This window comes from Plenodomus lingam (genome assembly GCF_022343315.1).
Source record: "Plenodomus lingam strain CAN1 chromosome Unknown contig_9, whole genome shotgun sequence".
Classification (NCBI taxonomy): Eukaryota; Fungi; Ascomycota; class Dothideomycetes; order Pleosporales; family Leptosphaeriaceae; genus Plenodomus; species Plenodomus lingam.
In genome coordinates, this window is record NW_027093973.1 from 740,666 (window position 1) to 758,342 (window position 17,677).

Here is a 17,677-nt window from a genome sequence, read left to right on the forward strand (position 1 = left end):
TCATGAACTCTACGCAGTTCTTAGAGCAAGACGGACGAAATCTTGTGACTCAACCATGTTCCTGTTTCATAACGCTGTCCTAGATAACTCTCCCATTACCATCTCGCTTACACTACCTCAGAAACCAATGCATCACATATACGCAGACACGCCCAAAATGACAGTGAAAAGAGTATCCATTGCACAATACAAAACTTGACTCCAATCATCCACACATATCCACATAGCTATATACCTTCCCAGAGCCCAACCGGTAACCTCTGCCAGCCCAGCCTTTTGTCCCTTCTGCCCCTTCCTCCCGTCCCTTTCCATTCCCCTTCCAAAGTCTCTCACACGCACACAAACCTCTACACCGATCCAAATCCAAAACAACTCGTAACCGTCCGTCCTAGGGTAAGCCTCTCACCCTCTCACCTCCAATCCAAAAATTCGCACGGCAAATTCGCCCCCAAGAATGGATGGATGCCGAATCATGGGGCTTGACATCCCGCTGCTGAACCCATGACTCGGCTTGATTACAGACTACACCATACTTTCTTCCTCCTTTCGCTCTCTTCTAGGCTTTTGTTCACATAATAGGTATTCGCGTAATAGCAAACGAGAGGAAATAGCGACAAACAAGACTTGTGTACAAGTTGTCGATTACAAAATATTGTTCAAGTCCCACAAATGGTGGCAGAAGCGGTTCGTTGCAATGAGATGAAGAAAAAGAAAACGCCGTTCAAACGCCGTTCAAACGCCGCCCGATGATGGAGAAGCGCAATGATGATGATTGCGCTGGATATGCGGAAATGGGAAAGACGAAAAAAGGTGCTATGCGCCGAGCAGACGCATCCGTCTGCCATGATGTAAAAGCAAGTGCAAAGATGAGTCGAAAAAAAAAACAAGAATGGCGCCGAAGTCGTCGTGAGAAATGCTTCACTCAGACCCCTTCTCGTATTTCACGGGATGGAACAGCGTAGATCGCATGCACAACCTTCCCGTGCCATTCTCCTCTTCGACTGGTCCACCTTTATCGTTCTCGCGGGAACCAAGCCACCTGCGCCACCACTCTGACGAAAAGGCAGCATTGTAGTAGAAGCTATTGCCTAGTTGGTTGTGTTCACCCCAGCCAAAAACGCTGTCGGTGGGCTTGGGCGGCTTATTGAAGGTGCCTTCGATACTCTCGAGCGGCCAGTTGTGGTCAAAATAGACGGGGTGGGGAGCGTACACGGCTTTGAGTCCGTGGTGGAATGCAACAGAGGGAGGCCACATTTCAGGGAACATGTGGTGCTTCATCAGATAGGTTTCGCGATGCATCAGATCCAATAGACGTTTCGACAGACGAGACACGGTGATGATGGCGCAGCGTCTTGGAGGCTCCGGAAGCTCCAGGTCGTAGCCAGTGACATCGTCGCGGAAGACCCAGTTGGTTTTGGCCGGATCGAAGATTGGGTTGAAGGTGATGATGTCGGCATCTTCGCCGACACCCCATTCGTAATTGTCCTGGAGATACGAGCGTGGTGGTTCCACCTCGGGTGGGCTGGGAAGCATGCCGGTGTTTTCGAACTTGGGAGGACCCCAGACAGGCTTCTCATCGCTGTTGTACAGCTCCTCCTCGACCATCTCGGTGAAATTTTTCCACGATCCATGCTGCTCGGGAATGTAGTAGCGGGATGATCGCTCCCAGATACCCTTGCGAGGTTGCTTCTTCGCCCACTCGCCAATTTGGTTGTGGAACTCGTAGTAGTGGCCACTGAGACGAAGGTCCATTTCCCAGTTCCAGTAAAAGTCATACTCGGGGCGAGCTTGGGCAAACCATTGCAGGGCAAAGTGGGCGCTGCGGTAGACGGAGTGGACCGGTGCCTTGGCGTGATTGTAAACGTTGTTGGGGAAAGGCTCGGGGTAGTACATGCGCATCTGCTGCTCGGACCAGAGGGTAGCCATGCCCCAGAACTCCTTGGGAAGGTTGTCTTCGATGACCTTTTGGTAGATCTCCTCGGACGACCAAATTGGCAGGCTGTCATCTTTGACGTGCAGCAGGAAGTGGACATCATACTCGCCACCAGATTTTAGGGATAGCTCGTTGATCATGGCACGAAGCGTCAGAATCTGGTAGTCGGTGTACTTGTAGCCAGTCCAGGTGCGCAGAATGTAAGCGTGTCGCTTGACCTTTTTCTTGGACCCAGACTCCTCCCCGGAAGCCGTGGTGTTCTTGGCGAACCGGTGCAGATTCTTCTCGTAGCATCGCTTCTGGGCACTGGCCCAGTTCACTTTCCGGTAGTCAATCTTCTTCTCCCAGCTCCAGATCTTGTCGGCACCGGCTTGCTCACTCTTGCCAGCCATGTCCAGACCGCCTTCGTCGCGGGAGTAAGAATAGCCATACGGGCCGAATCGGCCGAAGCGTTCGAAGCATTTCTTGTCATCCATGCCAAGCTCCTCATACGAACCAAAGAAGGGTGCGGTCATGTTTTGAGGGATGCCAGGGTAGGCGTAGATGTCAGGCAGGTCAATCTTCTCCTCCTCGTCGAGGTAGCACGTCTCAGGCTTCTCGTGGTCTTTGAGGTACTCGGGCGACTCGAACTTGTAGGGGTTGAAGGGCACAGGGTCGAGCGGCGGCTCCTTGTTGTCCTTGGACATGTGAGGCCACTTGGGCTTGATGTTGTCCTCGGGGTTAGGACTCTGTGAGTACTTGACGTAGTCTTGCTCCGAAACCCAATCGCCATAGGGCACAAGGGTACGGACGCCATTGAAGAAACCATTGAGGCTGGGAGCTGTCAGTACGATGGTAGGGATTTGGCAGGATACCGTCGAGGCCTGCTTACCGAGGATAGTGTTCCCAGTGGTATTTTTTCTTGTCCTCGCCCGGCTGTTGTTGCGCGTTCCACCTGTGACGCCGATAGATTCCTGTGCTCAGCATGGACAGCAAGACAATGACCGTGACAGCGAGGGCGACCAGCCGCGCAAACGACAGACGCGGGCGCTGGATGCGGTTGGCCCAGGCAGGTCGGCTAGCTTTGTTGGCCCATGTCTTGCTGCTAAAGAGTGGCAGCGGCGACGAGGCCTGGCTCTCGTTGGGCAGCTTCTCGTAGTTGAAGCGCGTCCGGATGAACAGCTTGCCCGGATGAAAGCGTGATGAAACCATGGCGAAGTATTAGGTATGGGCGTGTGTATGTACTGTAGTGTGTGCTATGCCGCCGCCTGGTAGCCTTTATCGCATCTGCGGCGAGATTCACGAGTGTTCGCAAGCAGGAGTGAAGAAGGCGGGCGGGCGGGTTGATCAGGGGAGGTTTGTAGCAGGCCTCGGTGTAAGGTGCTTTCGGCGGCGCGAGATGGTAAATGGGGAATGGGTGGAGGTGGAGGTGGAGGTGGAGGTGGTTCAATGTTCAAGCAGTCAAGGCTGAAGAGCACTTGGGACGAGGCTGCGGAGAGTGAAACGAGTGACTGTCCAGGCGGAAGGGACCAGGAGGGTGGGTGTGAGTGTTTGGGGAGGAGGAGGGCGGGGGGGGGTGGTGGGTGAGAAAGTGAGCACAGTGCAACTTTGGATTGGGGAAAGAATGGCCGCCGGGATGAGGAAGGAGCGACGGCTGCGACCCTTTTTTTTTTCACTGGCGCCACCCACCCTTCCCCCGTTGCTCCCCCCCCCAAAAAAGCCCAGGAGCCTTCTAGCATTGCCTAGCAGTAGCGTCGCCTGCCGTCGGCTAGTGCGCAGGCCCGGCGAGTCGCGACGCTCTGGAGCTTCACTTCGGGGGGGAAGACGATCAACAAAAAATACCAAGACCACGACACGGGCACGGGGCACGGGCGACGACCGGAGGCCAACCGAGACGAAGGCTTTGCCGCGGCGCCAATACTCTGTTTGCTCAGGGCTGGGCTGCCAAAAGTGATGGATGGGAGACCTGTTTGTTTGATGTCATGGTATCTGGCATGATGGTTGTCCTGTATTGTAGGTACTGGTCTGTCATCTACCGGTACCTAGTACCTACTGAAGCTTCACGATGCGACAGCAGATCTTGTCACCTTACTGGTTCCCCCTTCCCCACTGTGTCTCTGCTGTTGCCATTGCTGCTGTTATTCTTTTGAGATGATCGTGTTATCGCGACAGGCGCCCAGCTAGCAGAGCATATAGGTAGGGTAGGGCCTGAGGTACTGTAGATACCGTAGGTACAGTATGTACTCAGTAGATGGGGTGTACACAGTACATACATGGTGCAGGTGCAGGTAGCTATCAGTTCCACACCTGCATGAGACATGGCATGTCTAACCACTCACTGCCTGTATCGGTACCAGCAGGACATACGATGTACGGAAGCCCTGCCCGTCGTCTCAACAACAGCCTCAGGCCTGCCTGCCTAGCCCAGCCCAGCCCCGCATAGCATCATCTACAACCAGGTAGGTACCTAGAGTACTCTAGAGCAGTATGAACTCGGTATATTGTAGTGCCTAGGGGTTGGGCAAACGCTTTTCGTCAAGGGTTCTGCTGCAGCCGTCCTCTTCTCACTTCAACCAGTTCTCTTCCCACCAGTCTTTCCACCACCGTTACCTACCAATTGCACTCTCCGTCTTTCACTACCAGACGATCTTGATCTGGGCACCTCCCCCTCCTCGTTGCCGGTCAAGAAGGCGGCGCATGGACGATCGAGGCAGAGGCAATCGGGCGACGTGATTGCATTCATTGATAATGCGGCCCCTGTGTCTCAATACTATACAGGACATGGAACCTCGCCCCGTTGCCCGGCCCCTGGCCCAAGTTCGCAGCCAATCTCACGAGCGCGGCGTGTGATTGGCCATCCCTCGCCCACCCCGACGCACTAGTCCGTTTCCGCCATGGATAGCTGACGCGTCTTTTTTCACACCAGACCTTCAGCTTTGCCTCGTTTGCCACCGCCGACCCTGCAACTGCGCACTTGCACTGCACCACATCTTGTACGAGTACTGTACCGGTAATCCTCCTGCGATTGTAGAGTATGGGGCCCAGAGACACTATGAACAACTAAAAATATAATCAGCAGCTGGCGCGTCTCTTCTGTCCACCTCCACCGTTACACTTACCCACCTGTCTCAAAGCTACAGAGACCGTTTACTAGTACCTACCTATACCGGTAACTCTAGACAATGCACTGCAACATCACACCAGCAAACCCCAACACCAAACCTTTCCACATGCCCATCACCCATTTTTCTTTCCCACTCCTGCTGCCACCCCATCCCCGCCACGCCCCGGTACGAAGAACCGCAAACAAATACTAGACACGAGCTAATTCTCCCATTTTTTCTAAACTAAAAAAAATTAAAAAAATTCTCCTTCTCCTCCCCGCCCAACCTTGTCCCATCCCGACACCCCCGACCCCCATCCACGCCGTCCCAGCCCCGCACCGGTCCGACACCGATTGCCCGCAAGATAAGATGCTCATGTGCTTGTACCTTGTACAAAGAAAGATACTGGACCAGCCCGGCACAGTAGAATCCCCTTCCATCCACTGAAATCCAACATGGGCTTTTAATTAAAGCAATACTGGCTACATGGGCATACCCATACCATACCATACAATAAACATGCCCATAACCCCCCATCCCTGCCAATGACGTTGCCATCCAGCACGAATGTCGAATCGCCCAGTGTGCCATGTACAAGTACATACACAATACAAGCTGCCTCTCATACTGTACATGGCTATCGCATCGCAACTCTTCTCACCCGCATCCATGTCTGCTTGACAGGATTCATCCCAGCGTGCAAAGTACGATATTGTATCGCATGCACGTCAATTTGCCTACCCGTTAGTTCCCGTGTCAGACCCGCGGGGGGGAGCCCGAGAGAAACTCCAAGCGCTCTTCGAATCTGCGCAATACAGGCAAATACAGTATAATAAACGCGTCTTCTGTTCAAAGGCTCGCTGTCATATCCAGTGCCATTTCTGATTGCTAGCTATGGGAAAGCTTGTTGGTGTTGAGGTGTCTTGGGGTTGGTGGTTGGTAGTTGCAGGCGCAGGGGATTTGCAGTTGGACTTGCCAAACACAACGTACCCGTAGAACCCGTAGAGTACCGTAGACCTAGTGCCTTCTCCCAATAGCACTTGCCAAAACATGACATGATACAACACACCACCACTCCTACTAGGTATGGTAGGTATCAATACAACACACCCCTCATCCCTGCTCAAACAAGTCTCACGCGTCCAACTATCCAACTATCCATCCATCCATCCATCTATCCATCCATCCACGACGCCTGCGCTGCCACTCTAGTGTGCGCTTTAGTGGAGAGTGAGGGGTATGACCTCCTCTCTGCTGTAGTCGTCAACTTGTTACACTGGTTTCCTATGCGCTGCGATACTGTTGTCGTTGGCATGATGTGTGTGACAGTGACGTGAAAAGAAGAGAAGAAGAAGACGAAGACGAAGAAGAAGAAGACGAAGAGGAAGACGAAGAGGAAGAGGAAGAACATGAACAATCACAACAATCATGATCCTGTACTCTCATTCGTATGCAGACAACATGAAATAACTTGTGCATCGAAAACACCGTCAGATCCCTCCAAACTGCGCAAACCCCTCCTCCTCCTCCTCCTCCTCCTCCTCATCAATCAACTCCCCCTCCCTCCCCTCCAGAATATCCTCCACAGTCTTCTCCTTCCTCCTCTTGCCGCCCTTTCCCCTCCTCCCTCCAGCCCACCGCAGTAACCCCCATAGGCCCCTTCCCTCCGCTTCCCGCAGCGCCTTGGCCTCGTCGCTGAAGCGGAATTCCTGCTTCACCCACTCCTTCTTCTGGCCGTCGAAGCCATAGCCGTCTGCGCCCATGGCTCGGTACCATGTGCGCGTCAGTGCTTTGGTTCCGTATTCCTCGATGAGGATGGAATTGTAGTCGTATGGGATCTTGACGGCTATGGATTCAAAGGTGGTGGGGCGGAGCGGGAAGAGGTCCGTGGAGGTGTAGGCATGGTTGTCTTTGGAGAAGAATTGGAGAGGCGGCTTGGCCGAGTTATTGTCGTCTGGGTCGAGGGGATCGGCCAAGGGGCGTTTGGGAGGAGCAGGGTGGAGGGCTGTGATGTCAATGTAAAGGCCGGTTGAAGTGTCGATCCAACGCGCGTCAATATGGTTGTATTTGTCGACTGTCGAGGTGTTGGTGTAGTGGGGGTTGACTTCCAGGAGATACTTTTTGCCTTCCTTGACGACTTGTTGTATGAGTGTCGCTCTGTTCATTTTGGCGGCTTCTGCTGCGATGAGCTGGCCTTTGTCTAGCTCTTCCGCGCTCTCCTCTTGTTGTGCATCTGCTGGCTCATCCAGGAGACCTAGGTCGCGACCGGAAAAGTGATGGACGGTCATGTTCCACCAATGACCCAGTTCTTGTATCCCTCTCTCTTCCACCATAACATCCACATCGTTATCCCAGGGCATGATCCTGCCGTTCCAGAACCAGCCCAGCAAACATCCATGCATGATCCATGTCCGCACGCCAATCCGCTCCATTGTCTCGATATAAGTCTTTAGAAGCAATCGTAAATGCCATGTCCGTGTCTCCAACGGGAGCTCTGTTCCAGCAAACCGCCCGTCATAGTGTCTGTCAAACGTCGCTTCGTGGAAGTATTTATCGGCTTGTTCCCCCGTCTCTTCTCTCGAATGGTCATATGGGAGCGTAGTGAGGCCGAGTAGACTATCAAAGCTTGCACTGCGGGCGCTGAGGGTCGCGGAAGAAGCGATATGGGTGAACGCGAGGACGAGGATCTCGAATGGGAGCCTCATCGCGCTAGGAAACCGGCTCGATGTCGCTGTAGTGTTGGAGGGTACTCGTCCCAATCGTAATTGTAATTGCAACAAGGCATTCATTGGACCGAGCATCTTGCTATAGCCGCCGCATCTTGATACACCCAACTTTCCACAATAATGCAATACCTAGACCCTTGATCAAAAGCCAAACCCAAGGGAAAACAGGCAATTCCTAAACTTTCCCGATAGTCTGACTACACGTTTTATGGTGGACAGAACATGGGAAGCATACGCTGATCAGTAGTAGCACGCTGCATTCGCGGCGTCCAGGGCTAGACTTCGGTCGCCCGGCCTTTTCGTGAGACCGTAGCTAGGTACGCCCGCTTACCCACATGATCCAAGGTTCGGACGCGGATGACGGGACAGCGTTTGGGGAACGCTTGCCGAAGCTTATCTCCTGTAAGTGCATCGAGAATAGAAGAAGCTTGTGATGGAATGTAGGATTCTTGGGGAAGATATGGCGAGGAAAGAGCGGGCGGAGATGAGGCCGCCAAATTGCTTCCTGATGCGGCTCAAGCCAACAAAAACAACAACAACAACAACCCAATGGGCTGTAGCATGCATGCCCATGTACGACTGGCGATGAATCAAAAACCAAGAGTGATTTGGACTGTTAGAGAGAGGGTGTCAAGATTGGGTTGTTATTTGGTGGGACCTATACAAGACATTGCAAATGTATATTCATGTTCAAACGCTCCTCGCAGTACGGTATATGAACAAGATAATAATCGTCTAGTTTACCTAAAGTAGTCCTCTTGCGCTCCTCTGAATCACCACACGGAAGCGTGTTGTTTAACACTCTTCGCGTCATGGAAGCATCTTGTATACCCGTGGCATATACATGATCGGATATTACATTCTCCAATACTGCGTTGTAGACCGTTGCCAGTATAAAAATGCCTTGCATGGCTCCACTTTCAGTAAATGCCATTTCTGTGACCAAGTGATATAGTCCCCAGACGTTGTAGGTAACGTCAGCGCAACAAGATAGCTCGAACGTACTGCTTTTACTCACCGACAGCATGCTTGCAATCTCTGAAGAGTTGAGATGAACTAGGCCGCCAAAATTCCCTGGACTCTTGAGCATGAAACGTACCGCTCATTCGAATGGCAATGTGACGCTGGTGGCACTGGAGTATAGTTTCACGGATACGCCGTCTGCCAGTCGCATGAACTTGGCAGCTCGACTTCTTCATGTGTATGCATGGTAATGCATGCGTGGTACCGATGTACTTTTTTGCAGCCAGGTTCAGCCTTCCTTGCTCAAACTCTCCTTCACATCCTCTTCGATGACCCGATTTCTCGCTCCTTTGTAGAGCCAACTTTCCCCTTGTTCTCCACCACCATACTTCTCCTTGAGCCACGCCAAACCATCCTGCCCTAACCCATATCCCAACCCAACCAGTAATCCCATCCTAATCGTCCTTGCTGCCATAGTGACCGGGAACCCGTGTGTAACACTCCACAATCCGCCAGTAACCATGCCCGCCATAGCACTACTCGCCGCATCTCGAGAACGGTATATCCCTCCTTCAATCCTCCGCATATCCAACTCATCTACCCCTTCCATCTCCTTAATAGTGCGGCCTGCTCTCCACGTGCCACGGAAAACGTCTAGCGACTCCTCGAAAATGAAGAACACAGTACTCCATGCGGCGATGTAGGTACCTTTCTTCAAGCCCTCCACAATTCCAAATTTCCATTTGTAGTAGTTCTTCGACTTGTGGTAAAGGTACCAGCCTGGGTTCGAAATAGGCAGGCGATGTGCGTTTTCCGCGCGGAAACGTAGACTGGCGGCACGTCCGGCGGTCATTGAGCCAAGAGTGAAGCCGGATGTGAATGCGAGCGCAGTAGTGAGGAGAAGGCGTCGGTCAAATGGCATGCCGAGGCGTGGGCTGTTCGTGTAGGGGTTGTAAGTAGGAGGTTGCTTTGATGAGGATTCCGGGGGTGTCTGTGTGGAGGCAAACTGAAGTGTCGCCATAATGGCTAATGTGAGCCCTATAGGGCAACTGACTGGTGCTGTACGTCTACAGCTTTGTATGTACTGGTACGTGTTGCACGGTTGGGTCTGGTTCAGGCGAGCGGTGCGGACTTGCGGAGGTGCTGCGGGGAACGAGTTCGATACTCTGATTCGTTGCGCGTCTCAGCAATTGAGCCTGAGGTGAGAAGAACACAGCTGAATGTAATTTTATAAGTCGTCTTCTGGATTTGATATTACGTGTTGTTGCATGAATGTCCAATATGACCATTGCGTGGTTGAAGTTGGCCCACGCAAGAGCTGCGACGCCAAGACAACTGGCACTTGTCGCGCCAGGTCCCCCCCTCCCCCACGACCCCGTCTCATACCCCTCCATTGTTCTACCGTAGACGCGTTCTTATAATCAAAACCACACTTGCACCATTCAATACACTTTGAATCTTATACTACACAGGCTTTCCACGGTGAATGGTACTTGTGCCTACGAATTTGAAATAAACAGCCAACCCAACCCATGCGAAGCTTCGTTTGAGGAACCACAAATTTCCTTCGCACCGTCTCAGCCATGACGACGCCTTCACCACAGACATGGACTTTACGTCTAAAGGCCCACAAGACTACAGTTCTGCTTCATGTCGAACCATTGCAATCCTTCAGCAGTATCAAGGCGCAACTTTATGACGCACTTCAAGAAACCGGAATCAAGCATCAGGAGACCCAGGAGCAGATTAAACTACCCTCCTCACCCTCAGACATTCAACTTGGTCGCCCAATCAACATCAATGATGCGTCAGAGGGGTTTCGACTTGGCGAGTGGGAGTACCCTACAGTCGAAGAAGATGAAGATGTTGGCAAGGGCAAGGGCAAAGCGAAGGCTGCAAAGAAGAGTCAAGGCGATCTGAAGGACCTGAAGGCATGCCCGAAAGGCGCGAGTCTGAAAGATGGGGCTGTGCTATCCTTCCGGTGGGTAGGTGATGGCTTCTGGAATGGCGACGACGAAGACATGGACCTTGAAGATGAACGGCAGCCAAGAAATGATACAGAGGCTGATATGTGGGGAGTTCAGTTGGCGAACTTTGAAGATGCGTACGGTGTGGAGAATGAGGTAGATGTTGGTGGGACGCGGGGATTTGAGGGTTAGGTCACTATCAGCAAGCCTGCCATTACCCGAAAGATACCATCACCGACCAGATGCTCAAAGCTGGCTGTGCCAACACTGTTGTCTGATCCACCGAAAAATCAGGCTGAGAACATAGCCGGCGGGCAGTTTGTTACATCAACATTACCCCACTGCCCTTCAAGGAATGTATTCAGGTTCATCCAGCTGCGCCCCATGACCAAGCTTATGATTCGCTGCAAGCTTTACACAAGATCGTTCGCGGTGTGACTGCATGAGAAATTGGGGAAGCACAGCCTCACGTCAGCTTGCTTTCAGTCTGTCGCCGGCCGCGCTGAATGGACATTTTGAACCTCAGGCTGGAATTTGTACGCACCCGATGTTGATCATATCTCCAAGCGACGCAGCTGCCCAGAAGAACAAGGATTATCGTCCTCGCATTGCATCTGAGCATGTCTTGCTCCCGGATGTGCTGCCCCAGCCTGTCTCCTCAGTATCAAAAGTCGCTCGTCGAACACAGACTCGCGGGACGTTTGGTGGATCCAATAATCGTAGTCAGCTCTACAGGTTTCTCTCTCTGATCCTACGCCTTTGTGCTTGCACAAATGACGCAAGGTGTGCCTCCAACAGGTTGTGATCCTCTGACCCAACCACCCGAGTACAAGACATTCAGGCACCATCCTCTCGATCGGACTAAGCAATCTATTCGACTTATCCGCATTCTTCCAAAACTCTCCTCGTCAGGGGAGATACAGTGTATTCTTTCCCATGCGAGTGTTAGGGCCACATACACCTGCCTTTCATATCGATGGGGTGACACAGGCACCTTACAAGACATTGTCATCAATGGAAGAAGGTTCGCTATCCGCCAGAATCTTTTTGACTTTCTTCAAGTCGTGCACGATAGATTACAATCTCATGAACGCTTTGAAGCGCGGCAGAGCGACCATTTAAATCACGATACAGGCAAACGAAAACAGACAGAAGAGACCATCACAAGTATCAAGAAATCAGGAATGACCCGCGGCGAAGCCTTTCTGAATGGTTCTATCAGCCGACGTTTCAAGTCTGCAGATATTTACGATATATCAGACCCATACTGGATTGATGCTGTATGCATTGACCAGAACAATATCGAGGAAAAGAACCATCAAGTGGATCAGATGGGTCTGATCTACTCGAACGCCACAGCAGTTGACATTTGGCTTGGGCGTACACCGCCATGTCTGTTTCCCCTGGTATCCGTTCTCGGCCGTGCCGAGAATGTCGCTCCTGATGAAGCCACGATGCCCCTGGAAAATAATATGAGCCTCATTCAGGAGTACATCATTCACAATCCGTACTGGAGCCGCGCCTGGGTTACACAAGAGATAATGCTTGCTCGCCGTGTCAGTGTCCGTCTTAATGCCGAGTCCATTGGATTCATAGACATGATTAGGGGTATCGAGCGTCTTGGGTTCCCCGGCCGCCATGAAGCTATCCTCAAAAGTCAATTTGCTCAGATCGCCCGTCGCTGGCGTAAGAAGAGCAAAGCTAAGAGCCTAATCAATTTACTCGCTGACTTCCATGGCAAGGGCTGTGAAGACCCTCGTGACCGAGTATTCTCGCTCCGCACGTTGTGTCCTGACGCGCCAGAAGTTGATTATCATCTTACTCGTAACGAACTTGCCATCCAAGTCTTGAGCGGAGATGGGGAGAGACTGTGTATTTGCTCCGCAGTTGTCGTTGCGCAAGCGTTGGGTCTTCAGCATTACGAGTGCCAGTCAGCGTCTTCCGGCCATCAACTTCCTTACCTCGAATTCGATGTCGTCACCGACCGATCCATCCCAGGATCTGCGCAGCGCCATCTCTACAGTAGTGAGAGATCAGAACCTAGGGTCATCGGACCATCTGGTCAGAGTCTGAACTTTCATCACACGTGTGACTCGGCCAGCCTGAGGGGCCTACAAATCTGGTGGAATCCTCGCGGTCCCTCGCGACTTTTGGAATCGTTCGTGTACAAGCATTCGACATATCCTTTCCAGCACTATGGGGATGGTCTCAAACATGTAGATGACAATGGAGGTTCAGGCTGTGCTTCGAAAGCGCGGATCTCGCTGAAGGTACTGGCGAAGATGGTCACAGACCCAGTTGAGCTATGTTCGCACGCAATTCTTGGGAGGACTAGAGATTCATGCCTACTTACGAGCTATCCGCGCATATATGGCTTGGATAGGGAAGGCATATGCATACAGGGTCTACCTCCGATTCGTACGAAATGCTCTACTACATCTAAGCAATGCCCGCCTTCTTCACTGAAGCGTAAAGCTGACCCGGGAGCTCATGGACAGGCTGCGAAGAAGCGGCGAGCCTGCTTAGCACCGCAATGACATGTGACCAGAAAGGTCATTTAATCAGATACATTGAGAATCAAGTGTGCAACCGAACTTACCTCCACTCTCCAGATTGGACGCCTACTATCCTTTGCTCACCTGGAAGCACAGTGCTGTACGTCCGTTTAACTTCCACCACACGATAGCATCAAACATCGTCACACTACCACCTTTCTGATCATTGGCCTCAAGAGCGCGAGACCAAATTTTCGTAACCCAGGCGTTTTTCCACGAAGACCAGGTTTTATAAGCGCGCTTCATCAGGATTCTCTGGAGCCCCCACGTAATTCTTCAAACATACTCGACTTGCTCACAAGGAATGGTCCATTAGGTTTCTCAAATTCCACTCAGCCCTCTTTTTCTCGACATAACCTTACCTATGTACGACAATTTCCATATATTGCAATGCCATGTGCCCTTGTCTATCCTACAGATGGGGTATTGAAGATCACCAAGACGTATTCTTATTATTCAATTTTACCCTGGGATGGTTATTCGTATTATCACGAACTTCACAATAGCTCTCGAAATTAAATCCATGTGCTCGTTCTGCCAACCCCTCCCGCGGCTTGTACTACTTCAAAAGTCTCTGTATATTACATATTGCTGGAAAAACTACTCGGCTTTCAAAACACTGTCCAATACCCCTGTCCTCTTCACCCAACTCCTCGCTCTCTTTCCCCAGATATACATTGGTATCGTCGTCAAAGTCACAGCTATTGTTGTTCCTCCGATTACATAGAAAGAATTGCGTACGCCTTGTACGGCAATCCAATCGTTCACATATAGAGTCAGTCCAAACGCGAATATGTTCTTGATGAAGTTCATAATGGCGAAGGCTTCGGCGGCTTGCTCGCGGTGGGAGTCTGAGACGTAGGTGACGACTGAAGTGGTACCCAGTTGCACGCCGAGGTTGATCAAACCCAGGCAGACGATCACTGGGACAGCCCAGGGATCTTGAACCGAAAGCGAGTGGCCCCAGGCAAAGAAGCCAGTTGCCGTCAAGACCAGGTAGCTTATCATTACTGGAAGGCGGAATTCGGGTTCTGTGACGATTAGTACGATATGCTGGTGTTAGGTCTACGGACTTACCAAAGGTTCCACCATTCCGAGTTGACATCCACTTGGCTACGCCATCGATGATTGGACCTGCTACAACTGTAGCAAATACTGATGCTACGAAAGAAGAGACATTTGTTGCGCCGACTGCGCTGACCGAGAAGTTGTACGGTGGCGCTGAGAAGATCTGAGACAACGTGATTGAGATCAAGACGAGCCAGGAAATGCAGACTGTGAACAACAGTGTCGCCCACATGACAATTGGACTCGCGAACACGACAAACGGTCGTAACAAGGTTCGCCAGAAGGAGACATGGTCCCAATAACCGGACCATGGCATAAGGCTCTTGCTGTACGACATGGGCACATCTGAACTCATGCCATCCGTCGCAGCCGTCCCATCATGCTCAACGTGCTCAATGGTCTTTTCCTTTTCTTGCTGCCCAGCGTCAACCATATGCGAGCTAGTATCGATGTTCAGCGCATCCCTCCTCTTGAAGGCGCTCTCAGGCATCCACAACACCACCATGATCAACATGACCACAAACGCGCCACCCATGGCATGCATGGCAATCCTATAACTGCCATACTGAATCACGCTGCCTGCAATCGGGCCCGCGAGGTTAATCCCGCCCAGCACTCCGAGGTTGAAAATCGCCATGCGGAACCCGCGTTCATGGACGTGCCAGATGTCGCCTACGGAGGCAGGGATGAGGGCCTCGAAGGGTGCCATGCAGAAGCCTTGGATGGTGCGGGCTGCGGTCAGGGAGCCAAAGGATGTTGACTCTGCGGCCCAGAAACATGTCACTGCAAGGCCGACGGTGGTGACTAGGTAGACGGGGCGTTTGCCAATTTTGACGGCGAGAGTATTGCCGAGGAGGGATCCGACAGCTATGGCGATGATGAGAGACCCGTTGCAGCCTTGGGGATTGTTAGAAGAGTGGAGAGTGGAAGAATTGAGGATCGAGGACTACCTAGTGTGAAGCGTTGTAGTGGAACGCCGAATTCAGTTGCCAAAGGGACGAAAGCTGGTGTCAGCAGTGGTCCTACAGCTATATCGTTTCGTTAGTATCTCTTCCTTCGTCTAAACATTAGGACTGTTCAAACTTACCACCGACACAACCACACCCATACGCAATGACCAAGGTGAACTACACAACACTTCAGGTCAGCACATTCTACTCACCCACCAATGCGAACATAATCACAAGTACGACGATCCCCCATACACATGGCATGAAAAACAAGTAGGAGATCTCAGGTAGACTCACCATCTCCTTCTTCCACCGCGACCAATTATACGGATCATCCACACTGTCACTCGGCTGCGGCACCAACACAATCGTCCCACTGGCATCATGCTTCAATAAGCCCCTATCAATCCCACTGCCTGCGATTTCCAAATCCGTGCGCCCCAGCTCGCTCAGGGGTGCGGTGCCGGGGACATGCTCGAGCTTGGTGTCTGGAAGGATGCCTAGAGGCATGGTTGGAATTCGAGTTGGTGGCGGTCCTGGATTGGGAGTAGTGGGGATGGGCGACGGGAGTTGATTGCTGGGAAATCGTTGACGGATGGGGTGTTGGGTGGAGGGCTAGGAGGGTAGATGGGGGGTGTGTGTGCCAATACGATACGATAGGCGAGTGATTGATTGATTCGATCGATCGATTAATGAATTCGTGCAAGAATAGAACGATGGAAATAAGGATGCAACAAGGAGAAAGGATTCAAGCCAGTAGTTTTCGGGTCGTGTTCTCTCTGCCCTGGTCTCGTCTCATCAATTTCCACCCTCAATATGTCAAATTATGAAATACCGATGATCAAGACAGTGAAGAAATCCCAGCGAAACGACCAGATCCAAACCCTGAAAACCATGCGGTCTCCCCATGCTTATATACTCACCGTCTCTCCTCCATCTTAAGCGACCGCACCTCCTTCTCCTCTCCAGAACAACCCATCTCCCCTGCCCTCCCCTCCCTCCTCGCCGTCTCGCCAAATCAAACCCCAAACCGAAGAAAACCAAACGAGGTACATCCGGGACATCAACCAGGGGCAACACAACACCCAAAACAGCCGTCCACACAGCCAGACATCAGACACAGACCCCAGTTAGCCAGACGATCCCACACTAACCACACTATAATGTGGGGAGGAGCGGGTGTTCGCAGGGATTCAGCGTGAAGACTGAGATGGCATTTCGCGTAGCGTGCGGGGTTTGGCTTCAAGTGTTCTGTAATTGGGCAGAGATCACGGGGTCTGCGTGGTTTGGGTGTTTACCCGGCCCATCTTTGGTGCGGGGGAGGGGCTGGGCTAAGGTCGTTTTTGGGATCGCGTGAGTCTGGGGTAGACGGCATTTGTGCGGTGGTCGTCTTGGTGATGCCGAAGGTTGGTTGGGGGAAGGGGGGTGGGCGGGCAGTTGGTTTAAGAGGGGGAAGTGTTTTGGTTGGCTGTGGGGGTTGGTGAAGTTTGGGAGTTTGCGGGAGAGGGGAGGGGAAGGGTACCGGTACGCGGCTTGGGAATCGGTGTGCTTGGATGCAGGATATGTTTGATTTATCATGTTGAGATAAGCAACAATCGCTTCGGGGCATGTACTGTCTAAGCTTCTCATGGTTCTGAAAGGCGAGGGGGCATTCGGCTGTTTATCATGCCTGTTGGGGTTCAGGCTGAGGTAAGAATGGAGAACCGCGCAAGCAGACAAGATATACTTTGGAATAGGCCGAATGTAGTTCCCCGTCGCATTCACGTGGATACACATATTAATCTGCAATGATCTATGCCGTCTCTTGGACATTTGCCCAAAACCCACCCTGACCCCATGCTGTTCTCTCCGCGACTACACTGCCGTCTCCCCAACACAGAAAAGATAGACATCGACCTATCATAACAATCAACACATTCACACTGCCCCAACTTCACACAACACACAAACAAACCTCTGCACTAAGTCGGCGCAGTGAACTTGGCCAATAAGAACCTCACTCATTGCGACAAGACAATGCACCACCATCCCAGGTGATGAAGATATACATGCCCACCAGCTGCTGGCGAATTCGAACCTTCATGCTTCTTACACGTAAAATCTCAACCATGTTTGCGTGAATCAGTCTACCCAACCATCCCTACTAGGTAGCAAATCTATAGAAAACAACAGAACATGACCACACATCTCTCCCACTCCCTTCAATTTCTTTCCTACTCACTACCATGGTCAACCCTTTTTCAACTTTCCCACCAGCCTCATACCTTGTAATAACCATACCCCCACCCCATCATTCCCAACCCCATGCATACTGAAACTCCAACATCGTCCACATCCACCTCCACCATCAAACCCCTCCCCCAAAAAATCCACACAGCCCACACACGCCCCGCCAGAAGCTTTAACCCCCCCCCCCCTTTTTTTGAACAAAA

At 51.9% G+C, this 17,677-nt stretch overlaps 7 protein-coding genes across 7 annotated transcripts; 2 read left to right on the forward strand and 5 right to left on the reverse strand.

Moving 5' to 3' along the window:
• Window positions 1-89: 89 nt before the first annotated feature.
• Window positions 90-3,632, reverse strand: IAQ61_010778 (uncharacterized protein). Its single transcript, XM_003834741.2, has 2 exons — window positions 2,805-3,632; window positions 90-2,746 (listed from the first exon to the last, which is right to left on the reverse strand). The coding sequence occupies exons 1-2, from the start codon at window positions 3,122-3,124 to the stop codon at window positions 919-921; spliced, it is 2,148 nt and encodes a 715-aa protein (XP_003834789.1). The 5' UTR covers window positions 3,125-3,632; the 3' UTR covers window positions 90-918.
• Window positions 3,633-6,506: 2,874 nt separating this feature from the next.
• Window positions 6,507-7,817, reverse strand: IAQ61_010779 (uncharacterized protein; the record flags this gene model as incomplete). The annotated part of the gene is made up of 1 exon (XM_003834743.2): window positions 6,507-7,817. One exon carries the CDS (start codon window positions 7,815-7,817, stop codon window positions 6,507-6,509), a length of 1,311 nt encoding a protein of 436 aa, XP_003834791.2.
• A 583-nt stretch (window positions 7,818-8,400) lies between these two features.
• Window positions 8,401-8,769, reverse strand: IAQ61_010780 (uncharacterized protein; the record flags this gene model as incomplete). Its single annotated transcript, XM_066098929.1, has 1 exon — window positions 8,401-8,769. The coding sequence occupies one exon, from the start codon at window positions 8,767-8,769 to the stop codon at window positions 8,401-8,403; it is 369 nt and encodes a 122-aa protein (XP_065951087.1).
• Window positions 8,770-8,994: 225 nt separating this feature from the next.
• On the reverse strand, window positions 8,995-9,726 carry IAQ61_010781 (uncharacterized protein; the record flags this gene model as incomplete). The annotated part of the gene is made up of 1 exon (XM_003834744.1): window positions 8,995-9,726. One exon carries the CDS (start codon window positions 9,724-9,726, stop codon window positions 8,995-8,997), a length of 732 nt encoding a protein of 243 aa, XP_003834792.1.
• Window positions 9,727-10,288: 562 nt separating this feature from the next.
• IAQ61_010782 (uncharacterized protein) lies at window positions 10,289-10,864 on the forward strand (the record flags this gene model as incomplete). The annotated part of the gene is made up of 1 exon (XM_003834745.1): window positions 10,289-10,864. One exon carries the CDS (start codon window positions 10,289-10,291, stop codon window positions 10,862-10,864), a length of 576 nt encoding a protein of 191 aa, XP_003834793.1.
• Window positions 10,865-11,445: 581 nt separating this feature from the next.
• On the forward strand, window positions 11,446-13,209 carry IAQ61_010783 (uncharacterized protein; the record flags this gene model as incomplete). The annotated part of the gene is made up of 1 exon (XM_003834746.2): window positions 11,446-13,209. The coding sequence occupies one exon, from the start codon at window positions 11,446-11,448 to the stop codon at window positions 13,207-13,209; it is 1,764 nt and encodes a 587-aa protein (XP_003834794.2).
• A 618-nt stretch (window positions 13,210-13,827) lies between these two features.
• IAQ61_010784 (uncharacterized protein) lies at window positions 13,828-15,755 on the reverse strand (the record flags this gene model as incomplete). Its single annotated transcript, XM_003834747.1, has 5 exons — window positions 13,828-14,258; window positions 14,305-15,192; window positions 15,246-15,323; window positions 15,383-15,422; window positions 15,543-15,755. 5 exons carry the CDS (start codon window positions 15,753-15,755, stop codon window positions 13,828-13,830), a joined length of 1,650 nt encoding a protein of 549 aa, XP_003834795.1.
• Window positions 15,756-17,677: the final 1,922 nt, after the last annotated feature.